General features: G+C 38.6%; 1 protein-coding gene across 1 annotated transcript in view; it reads right to left on the bottom strand.

Moving 5' to 3' along the window:
* Nucleotides 1-530: 530 nt before the first annotated feature.
* LANCL3 (LanC like family member 3) overlaps nt 531-12,077 on the bottom strand; it is a 168,134-nt gene continuing 156,587 nt past the window's right edge. Inside the window, exon 5 of the mRNA XM_004376944.2 lies at nt 531-4,454. Within this exon, the coding sequence (XP_004377001.1) occupies nt 4,295-4,454 (160 nt within the window). The 3' untranslated portion in view covers nt 531-4,294. The remainder of the gene's footprint in view (nt 4,455-12,077) is intronic.

Consider the following 12,077-nt stretch of genomic DNA (forward strand, 5'->3'; position numbering starts at 1 on the left):
GTTGGTCTCATCCCATCCAGAGCAAAGAAAAACAAAGATACAAGGAAACGATTAGTCCAAAGGACTAATGGACCACATGAACCACAGCCTCCACTAGCCTGAGACCAGAAGAGCTAGACGGTGCTCAGCTACCACCACTGACAGCTCTGACCAGAATCACAATTAAGGGTCCCAGACAGACTGAGAGAAAATGTAAAAACAAAATTCAATTTCACAGAAAAGACCAGACTTACTGATCTGACAGAGAGACTGTCTTGGGGGAACCCCCAACACTATGGCCCCTAGACATCCTTCTAACTCAGAACTAAAGCCACTCCCGAAGTTCACCTTTCAGCCAAAGATTAGACAGGGCTATAAAACAAACAGTAACACCTGTGAGGAAAGTGCTCCTTAGAAAAATCAAGTATACAAGACCAAATGGACAACACCTGCCCAAAAGCAAAGATAAGCCGGCAGGAAGGGACAGGAAAACCAGATGAATGGAAACGGGGAAACTGGGATGGAAAGGGGGAGAGTGCTGACACATTGTGGGGATTGTAATCAATGTCACAAAACAATCTGTGTATAAAGTATTGAGTGGGAAACAAATTGTTCTGTAAACTTTCACCTAAAGCATAATAAAATGTTCAAAAAAATTATCAAGATTTGTTCTCTACAGAAATTGAAACAATCTGAATATCAACTTGATTAAAATCTTAGCATGCTAAAGAAAGTTAAAGAAATAAGTTGTCGGTGGAAGAGCTCCAATTTAGCATAGACCAAGAAATGGCTCTATTTGTTATTTGTTTCTCAAGAGAAACAAATTCTTAAGTGAATGCTATTATCTTAATAGTGTAGTCAATTACTTAAAGAAGCACAGAAGAAGAGATACTGTCAAACCCTCTCTTTTCTTCAGTTATCAGGTTACAAAGGGAAAAACTACAAAGTAAAAACTGATGTTTGCAATCACGGTTGGGCAAAATAAAGATGTATAACATTTGGCGGGGAGGGGGAGAGTGTGGAAGAGAAATATGTAACTACATTAATGAAACAAAATTGTATAGAGTTCTAACGATTTACAAAACTCCCTGTTCTGGAAATATAATGCAATCTCCTCATTGCTGAGAGACTCTGAATGTAGCCTCAAACCTTTCCACTACTTCCGTCAGGTTTTGTAATTGTTTGTGGCACATATAGTAAATAATATTAAAGTTATACTGATCAGTTGCTGTGGCGATCCCATGTGTGCCAGAGTAGAACTCAATAGGATTTTCAACGGCTGGTTTTTCAGTAGATTGCCAGGCCTTTCTTCCTAGGTTCCTCTGGGTAAACTCATAGGAACCTCCAACCTTTTGGTTAGAAGCTCCAACCTTTTGGTTAGCAGCTAAGCACATTAACCATTTGCACCCCCTGGGAAATCCAAAGTTATACTAGTGGTGGTGAAAATGCCCCCCAAAGCCTTTAAGAGGCAATATGCCGAAGTACTATTCAAAAATGAATGTTATTACATAGAAGGAGATAAATTGGTTAATTAAATAAGAAATGACATCTCATTTTCTACAGTAAAACTTAAGGTTTTTTTGTCCCCCCTTCTTGGGAAAACAATACCGAAGAGGATCCTGCTCCACCTATAATCCTATTCTTTTAGGAAAATGAAAACTTTCAGCATGTTTCAGAGTTAAACAAGCTTATCTTTGTTTATAATTTATTAAGGTGTTATTTCATAAAGACAACACTCAAATATGGTCTTCGCTTGGATTTGACACAAAAAAAGGGTTGGTTGCATTTTCACAATATTCAGCACAACATTATGGTCACCCAACTAGATCTTAAAAGGGTGGGTGAGCAGGAAGGAAGTTCAGTTTTTCTGTAGTTCCTAGAAATGAAACTGTGATATGATGAGAGCAATATTATCATTTCCTACTGCTGTGTTGTTGTTGTTAGTTGCCTTCGAGTCGACTTCAACTCATAGCGACCCCATGTGACAGAGTAGAACTGCTCCATAGGGTTTTCTTGGCTGTAATCTTTATAAGAGCAGACCAGGTCTTTCCCCATGGAGCAACTGAGTGGGTTTGGAAGCCAACCTTTTGGTTAGTAGCTGAGCACTTAACCATTTCCACCACCAGAGCTCCTCCCTAGTGCCTTAGGGTATAAATATCCAGGGTAAATGATGGCAGGATCAGGAAACAGAAACAGAAGGCTTCTGGTTTCCTGGTTTACTACTGTATTATCAGATTCTAGTTTAGAATACTAAATAATACACCTGGAAAGTGAAACACTGGGTTTGAATCTTAGTTATGTCCCTTAATAGCTGTGAAACTTTGGACCGCTTACCTAACATACCTCAAATGGTTGTTGAATGATAAAAAGCATGTGTTCCATAAAGCCCTGTATATTGTATGGTTACTATCTTCAGTTTCTAGGGATCAAATGAAATGAATTTGAAACCAGACGGTGAAAAGCAGATATCATCAGCCTTTCAACAAGAGACTACTTTGTAGGAAGTATTTTGCCTAAAGACTTTCTAAGAAGACACTTGACTATTCATGAAAGAACTTCTGGAACCCAATTTTGGGAGTCATCTGAAAGCTGCTATTTATGTGGATTTGCCTCAAACTGAGTATTTTCAAAAATAAACAATTGAGGCCAATTTTATATGTTTATGTCTGAGGATGTGAAAATGGAAATGGAACAATAATCTGAAAAGGTGTATGATTTTCAAAATCATTTTGTCCTAGTTTTTCTGATGAATGCAAACATACAGCCATAAAGTATGCAAAGGTAGTTCTTAACTTTCTTGGTCATGGAATTCTTTGAGAATTTGATGAATGCTAGAGATCTTCTTCCCAGGAAAAAATGAGCACATGCTCATATACACAGACACCAACACACACACAAAGACATTTCCAGACAACATAGCATTTCCCAAGTCATCCCAAAGTCCGTCTATGATCTGAGTTAGGAACCACTGAAGAATAGGTGCTTTGTTTTACATGGGGATAAATTTATATCTATTATCTACCTCATTCTGATACATGAAATTGCCAGTGCCAGAATTCAAGGAAAGTGATAGAGTTATGTTCTGAGTATTGAAGTGATAGATGCTCCTACAGTGTTCTGCAAACCACTGTTTACTTGAAGCAGTTTTACAACTTCCATGTGTTTACAGCTGAGTTGAATTTGATGTGACAACTTGGCTCAATGGGTATTGTAGTCAATTTCCAGTGGACCCTGTGTCTTATAAGGTAAGGTGATCAGCTAGGGAGCTTATCTCAATCTAAGAGTATAAAATTGAGCAATGTTCTTTCCACAAACACCAGGCCCTTTCTCTGCCTATTCCAGGGGTCACAGTATTCCATCAAAGGCAGAAACGACAGGCCTTTGTAGTGGTTACCCTGATCTTTGAGATGAGTTATTTTTACCAAGAGTATATTTATAGTTCAGTTAATAGCTTCATAGGGACTGCATATATAAAGGCATTTTTAAGAATTACTAACAATAGACAATGCACAGCTCACACTTAAAACTGAGAAAAATACTTGACAATAACACTTTCTACAGTATTTGCTAGTTTATGAATTTTACTATTCTAATCGAACTTTATGAAAGTAAAAGGAACCAGGAAAAGAGATGGTCTAAGGCCTAACGAAATGTCTAATTTCAGGGGTTAAACCACGTTATGATATGATTTCTTTAAAGGGCCCCGGGTAATGATAGAAAATATATATTCATAGGCAAATATCTCCGTGAATCAGTAAAAATCATGAATTTCCATAAGTAACTGTTTAGGACAACCAAGAGTTTCTTTTTACTTCCTTCAGCAACCTGACACTTCATCCCTCCTAAGTTTTCAGTTGGGCAATCACTTTTTAGTTTTCAATTTGTCTTTTATTTCTGAATTTAGGGGTGGAGGGCACCCATAAATGGTCATAATCTCTCCCCAATTGCAAAGGGATTGGAATTTTATTGCCGTAGACCATATTTCAGATTTGTTTTGTTGTTTATCGTAACTGAAAAACAGATCTGTTCTCTTTCCCTTTTTCCTTTGACCTCTGGTTTCACATTTATTCCCTGAAATGTTAAATTTCTATGGTCTTTAGAAGAGTGGCGTTGTCTTCATCTTTCAGGTTCTCAGACTGTGCTCTCTCAAGTCTGGTATCAAGTTGCCTTCACTTGCCTGCTCCCTTCCTCCTGGCAGCAATGTTAAGGCTCATGGCTGTGATCCCATTGAATGTGGTTTATGTGGAAACGGCCTCGGGTGGGCTCAGGCCATCTCGGGGGCCTTCTGCAGAGACACAGTGGAAGGTGGAGCATTCTAAACAAACACGCTGAAGAGCGGGAACTCAGCCTGACTGGGCTGCAGCAGATCAATCAGAAAGCACACCGTTCCGGAGAAGCCTTCATACAAGCTGTAAATACTTTCAAGGACTCGCGAGCCGGCCTTGAATTCCTCGGTAAATAAGAATTCAGCAAACCTAAGAGAAAAAGAAGAAAATATGAACAGTTTTAACATGAGTGTTTTCATATGATTAGCCTTGGGTTGCTTCTTCTGCTCTTCTGCTAAATTAAATCTTCAGCATCATTTTCTTTCCAGAATTATATAATTATTTTAAGAAAGTCATTTTCCCGTTAACAAAAGAGGATCAGTTATATAATTCTGTATGTTTCTCAACAAATTACGTTGACAAGCAAATCCAACTATTTTCAGAGTTTGCAAAGCAAAGCAAAGCAGTTGGGCATTTCTTGAAGATTTTGTTCCTTCTGTCATCCAATAATTAAAAGTAAAAATGACAGATAAATAATCATACTTTTAGTTATCTTGAATAGAAGCAAACTGGTATATAAAAAAGTAAATATGCTGTGTCTCTACGGGCATATTTCTGAGGTAGATTTCATTTATATGTGACAGAGAGCAGAGATTGAAAATAAGTGGGCAAAATTTTACAGAATCTGTGGTTTGGGGAAAACAAAGGGATAAGATGAATGGGAAAAGACAAGCAATGTTTTATAATCATGACATCAAATACTAACTCAGCTCTAAGATTGGACTCTCCACCTTAAAATAAATCACTATAGTATTAACAAACAATCTACAAATAGATACATAGGTAGACAGGTATGCTAAAGAGGTATGTGGGGTGGTATAAGGGAGCACACCCACCTGCAAATATAGGTTTGGTTGTGGATATTTCTACATACATAATTGTAGGTGCTGCATTTATATTAATATAGACAATAGAGCACACACAAGGGACACAGTCATGGAAACGTCATAGAAATAACCAAACACCTCGTGGGATGAAGTTCCTAGGCTCGAAGGCAAAGGACCATAGACTTGGAGGACATCTATATCAAATGACACAACATAGTTCGTAAAGACAATGTTCTGCATCCTACTTTGGTGAGTAGCATCTGGGGTCTTAAAAGCTTGCTAGTGGCCATCTAAGATACAACTGTGGGTCTCTTCCCATCCGGAGCAAAGGAGAGTGAAGAAAACCAAAGACTCAAGGAAGCAGTTAGTCCAAAGGACTAATGGACCACATGAACCACCGCCTACATGACCCCAAGACCAGACGAACTAGATGGTACCCGCTTAACACTACTGACTGCTCTGACTGGGATCACAGCAGAGGGTCCCGGACAGAGCGGGAGAAAAATGTAGAACAAAAAATCAAATTCACAAAAAAGACTAGACTTACTGGTCTGACAGAGACTGGAGGAACCTTTGAGACTATGGCCCTAAGACACTCTTCTGATCTGAAACTGAAGCCACTCCCAGAGACCACTTTTCAGCCAAACAATAGACAGGCCCATAAAATAAACAATAACACTCAAGAGGAACGTGTTCCTTAAAACAATCAATCTTACAAGATCTAAAGGACAATATTTGCCCAAAAGCAAAGATGAGAGGGCAGGAAGGGGTAAAAAATCCAGACAAAAGGAAATGAGAACCCAGGGCGGAAATGGGGAGAGTGCTGACGTATTGAGGGGAACGCAACCAATGTCATGGAACACTTTCTGTACAAACTATTGAATGGGAAACTAATTTGCTCTGTAAATTTTCACCTAAAGCACAATAAAAATTTTTTAAAAATTCACTGGCCTCTAAATTGTCTATGAAAAACCTTCTGTACTTTCCCTATGTTTGCCACAACTTCTACTCAGATTATTTATAATGATTAACATTTTATAGTAGTTTACAGCTTTTAAAGTGCTGTCACCTATGTCATCTCTTTACTGACTTGCTCCACATGTTCCCATCAACAACAAAAATAATCACCAATTCAGAGGCTAGAGCTCACAGCTTGGTAAGGCCTGAGAGCTGATACTGCCATAAATTTAGAGTATTGCTACTACACATGGGGTCCTATGAAGAGTAATTACTTATTTGATCTTTTTAGAGCTCTTGGAATTACTTGCAGTCCGCTTAAAATAAATCAGCAGGAAACATACAGCAATTCCGTTTGGTACAATTTTTCCATCAACTGTCTTCCAGAATATGCCACAATTTTAGAATATAAACAGTAGAATAATGATTCCTCATAAGAATTAGTTCAAAATTTGTACTTATAAGATGAAGGCAGCATCATGGTATAGCTTCAGGAAGTCTTAAACTTTTTGGTGTTATATATCATTTGGCAGTCTGGATTCCTTCTCAGAATAAAGGTTTCCAATGCATAAAATAATATACAAAGAATCCTAAAGGAAACTGATTATATTAAAGCACAAACAACAACAACAACAAAAAAAACCAAACCTGTTGCCGTTCAGTCATTCCAACTCACAGCGACCCTGCAGAGAAGAACTGCCCCATAGGGTTTCCAAGGAGTGGCTGGTGGATTCAAACTGCTGATCTTTTGGTTAGCAGCCACGTTCTTAACCACTGCACCACCAGGGCTCCATATTAAAGCAGTTGCCAAAAATTTTTAAAAAAACAGCTGGTAATATAGTAATATATGAATTCTTTATTAACACATTAAATAGCAAAATCTATTAGTGGATCCAATAACCTCTGACGTTTCTAAGTAGCGGTGGGAGTAGAATATACTTAACAAGATCTGCAACAAGAGAAATATGACATGAGAATGTCTGTCACTTTTATTGGTGACAGAGTCACAGCTACTGTTAATACTATTGTGGCTTGTTACCTGCATTCATAATGGGAGGAAATGCTACATTTTAGTTTGAGGTTAATGGAAATAATGATGCAATCTTTTTTTGAAGCAAGTTTGGGTACCCTAGTGTACACTGGTGTAGAAGAGGAGCCCTGGTGGCGCAGTGGTTAAGAGATCGGCTGCTAACCAAAAGATCAGCAGTTCGAATCCACCAGATGCTTGCTGGAAACCCTATGGGGCAATCTATTCTGTCCTATAGGGTCACTATGAGTCGGAATTGACTTGATGGCAATGGGTGGTGGTGTGGTGAAGTAGAAAGAGGAAGGGCTTTGAATTTGAGATACTCAACTCTGATAATTTCATGGTATACGGCCTTTGGTGAAGCCCTAGTGGCACAGTGGTTAAGAGCTCAGCTACTAACCAAAAGGTCAGCAGTTCAATCCACCCACTGCTCCTTGGAAACCCTATGGGGGCAGTTCTACTCTGTCCTGTAGGGTTGCTATGAGTCAGAATCGACTTGATGGCAATGGGTTGGGTTGGGTTTGGTTATGGCCTTTGGTAAATTTCTTAATCTATCTATACCACACCAAAACCTATTGCTGTCGAGTTGATTCCAAATCAAAGTGACCCTGTAGGACAGATCAGAATTGCCCCATAGGGTTTCCAAGGAGTGGCTGGTGGATAATTGTAGAATTGCATAGGGCTATCTGTAAAGATTAAAGATACCATATATTAAGCTCTGAGAATACAAAAAGCATTTGATAAATGGTAGATATTATTTTTTCACATAAACATATAGTAGCAGAATATTTGTAAAACAGAGAAAACCATTCCACCAGACTTTAAAAGAAACTCACTGTTAAGTTTTTTCTTCTTCTGACTTTTTGTCCCTAAACTTTGATTTATTTATTACATTGTAATTATAGTGTATGTACAATTTGGCATTCTGAATTTTTTTCACCTAAAATAATAATATGATAAAAATTTTATGTGCTTTTCAAAAGAATTTATAAATGATATGTAGCAATTTACAATAGTACTGAGAAGGGATGAGAGTTGCAGTTTTATTGCTTTCTGACCTGCATTGTGTTATCGTTTCTGAAAAATGTTGTTGACACAAAAAGTAAAAATGATTGTTTCAAAAATCTTCCCAACAGTGCAAAAATCAAACTGACAAATTCACTTTTCTAAAAAATTCTCATCAAAATGGAAATCAGAATGGCAATTACAGAAATTTAAAAAACAAAACACAGAGAACATTATATATAAAAATTTAATTGGTTATGGTCAAAATTGAACTGGAGGAAATTAATAGAGATATGAGTTTTTGTTAATAATCATACTGATGATGATGATTATGAAAATGATAATAAAGAAAAAAATGGAAGATATTCTAGTTAAGCACATTTACAAACAATAGAAAATAACAAAATAAAGGAAAGTAACAGTGGAAAATAAAAATAAGTGCAGAAAATAATAAATTAGGAAGTAAAAGAGAAAAAATGAATGCAAAATATAATCAAGAGCCAATTCTTTATAGAACAATAGTATTAGAGCTTTACGTCAAAAATTTGAAAACCTATAAGAACTAGAGGCTTTTATAGGAATATATTCACTACCGAAATTAATGTAAGAAGTCGTAGAAAACCTGAATAACTGAAGAGTCATGGAAGAAACTTAAAAAGTTGTCAAATATTTCTCTACAGCTATAAATTCCAACTGTATGTTAAAAGAGCAATGCGTGATGATCAAGCAATGTTTATTGCAGGGACGTACCTACTGTTGACATTACTGTTTGAGAAGCTGCCAAAATTAGGGAAGCCTCTTCTTTTTGGGCCATGCCCTACATTACAATGAAGTGGAAATTTCAGTACCTAAGCAATTAAATGCAATTGCCAAATAATATTCATATATCAAGTGCACATTTTCATTCCTCTACCTAGAAGTGAAATTTCAGTTGTCTGAAATCCTTGGTACCCCAGAAACTTATAACCAAGACTTTGTAAGCTAGAACTGGCCTTGCAGAAAAAGAGAGGGTGCTCTGGGCCAAGATGGAGGAGTAGTCAGATGCCTCCGGTGGTCCCTCTTACAACAAAGACCCAAAAAAACAAGTGAATTGATTATATATGACAATCTAGGAGCCCTGAACATGAAAGGCAAAGTTGAGGAATCGGACTGAGTAGCACGGGGAGGGAGAGATGGTTCGGAAGCAGCGAGGAGTTGCCAGACCCGACCCGGTAGGAGCTGGAGCCCTTCGGCTCAGATTAGCTTGGGGGTGAGAGATGAGGCAGGCAAGCGGCAGTGCTTGGGAGGTGTTTTCCACACTGGGAGAAACCCAGCGGCATACAGTCTATTCGGCCATCCAGAACCAGTGAGAAGCAGCCCTTGATTGGCAAAAGATAAGTACTTGCATCTGGCCTACCGCGTGGATCCAAAACACCTCCCTTAAGGAAAAAACTCTGTCCCATTTACCTCCCCACTCCCAGCTCTGCACTGGGTTCAGGACAGCTTCAGGGATTGCTAAGTCCCCTGGGCCAGAAATAGGACCTGTCACACACCCTGAACCATTCTCCTGGCCTTGGAGAGGGAACAAATTAACAAACAGGGGGAAAAATAATCTGCTAGCTCCCCTAAACCAGGAACTCAGGGTAGGCACAGCTCCTTTGCCTAGGCACAGGCATAAGGGATCCACGGACTTTGAGTGCCTTTCCCCCTGCAGAGACTTGTGTGGGGCCCATTTCAACAGCATAGGCCCTTATTACCACAGTACAGCAAGGTATATACCTGAAGTCTAACTTCAACTGTTTCAGCTGTGAAGTGGCAGGTTCGTGACTTTTGATACTGCTCTGGCCATTAAGCAGGGTCTTCACCTACCCACATCACCGGCCTGAGGACTGGTGGCTCCACGCATGCCACCTAACCACCTGGGATAGGGGCCCAAGAATCAGTGGTGCTCCCCAGTCCTTACAGCCAACAACACTGGGTGCTCATAGTCTGGCTGCAAAACCCACCCAACTATGCACTCTAGGAAACAGGGACACACTTTCCTCCCAGACAATTGGAGGAGGCCGTCAGCCCCCTGCTTGGTTCAGTGTGTGTCCCCCTGCTGCAGCCAGATGCCTGTGTCTACACCAATCACCCATGTCTGTTTAGGACTGTAGGTGAGAGCCTCCACCATACACTTGGCAGTCAACTACCTGGACACCTGAGCTGAACCCATACAGGAGGAGTGGGTAGACTCCTGGGCTCACTTAGTGGCAGGTCTGGCCACCGGGTGGCAAGACATTGGAGCTTCAGGGACACTGGTGATTGAGCTAGCTCACACAACCAGCCTATTGGGGCATATCAAAACCAAACCAAACCAAACAAAACAAAACAAGAAGCTATGACACAGTAGGCAAACATAAAATAAATGAATATAATAACTTATTGATGGCTCACAGACAATAGTCAATATCAAATCACAGAAAGAAGCAGACCATGATGGCTTCAGTGAGCTCCCCCCAAAAAAAAGAATCTAGAAATTTTCCAGAGGAAGAAAATTTCTTGGAATTATTAGAGGCAGAATACAAAAGATTAATATTCAGAACTCTTCAAGACATCAGGAAGGAAATCATGCCAAATGCAGAACATGCAATAGAGGAACTTAAAAGGATTAGAGAAGAGCATAATGACAGACTTAACAGGCTGCAAGAATCCATAGAGAGACAGCAATCAGAAATTCAGAAGATTAACAATAAAGTTTCAGAATTAGACAACTCAAAAGAAAGTCATAGGAACATAATTAAGGCAATGGAAGTCAAAATTAGTACGACTGAAGATAAAGCACTTGATACCAACTTATTTGAGGAAAAATCAGATAAAAGTATTTTAAAAAAATGAAGAAACCCTAAGAATTATGTGGGACTCTTTCAAGAGGAATAACCTATGAGTGACTGGAATACCAGAACAGAGCGGATAACAGAAAACAGAGAGAGAACTGTTGAAGATTTCTTGGCAGAAAACTTCCCTGGTATCATGAAAGATGAGAAGATATCTATCCAAGATGCTCACCGAACCCTACATAAGGTAGATCCCAAAAGAAAGTCACCAAGACACATTATAATCAAACTTTCCAAAATCAAAGATAAAGACAGAAATTTAAGAGCGACTACGGATAAATGAAAAGTCGTCTACAAAGGGGAGTCAATCAGAATAAGCTTGGACTACTCAGCAGAAACCACGCAGGCAAGAAGGCAATAAGATGACATATATAAAGCCTTGAAGGAAAACAATTGCAAGCTAAGAATTAAATATCCCGTGAAACTGTCTCTCAAATATGATGGTGAAATTAAGGCATTTCCAGGTAAACAGAAGTTTAGAGAATTTTCAGAAACCAAACAAAAATTACAAGAAATACTAAAAGGAGTCCTCTGGTTAGAAAATCAATAACATCAGATAACAACCCAAGACTAGAACACATGACAGAGCAACTGGATTATCAACCCAGATAGGGACGTCACAAAAATAAATCAAAGCTAAAACACTGAAAATAGGGAAAGAGAGACGTCAAGATGTAAAAGATGACAACGTTAAAACAAAAAATAGGGACTAAAAAATGTAGACATATATTTTTCATATGGAGAGAAAGTCAAGAAAATATAAAGAAATAAGAGTGGTATAAGCATAGAAAAATAGGGGTAAATACTAAGGTAACCACAAAGGAAACTAACAATCCTACATCTCAAAATAAAAAAGACTAAAAATACAAAGACTCAGCAAATACAAAATCAACGGCAATGAAAAAGAGGAAAAGAAAATACAGAAAGAAAAATGACTCAGCATGGAAAATCAAGTAGGACAAAGAAACTGTCAACAACACACAAAAAAAGACATCAAAATGACAGCACTAAACTCATACCTATCAATAATTATGCTGAATGTAAACAGACTAAATGCACCAATAAAGAGACAGAGAGTGGCAGATTGGATTAAAAGAAAAAA

The sequence above is a fragment of the Trichechus manatus genome, unplaced genomic scaffold, assembly GCF_000243295.1.
Source record: "Trichechus manatus latirostris isolate Lorelei unplaced genomic scaffold, TriManLat1.0 scaffold00046, whole genome shotgun sequence".
Classification (NCBI taxonomy): Eukaryota; Metazoa; Chordata; class Mammalia; order Sirenia; family Trichechidae; genus Trichechus; species Trichechus manatus.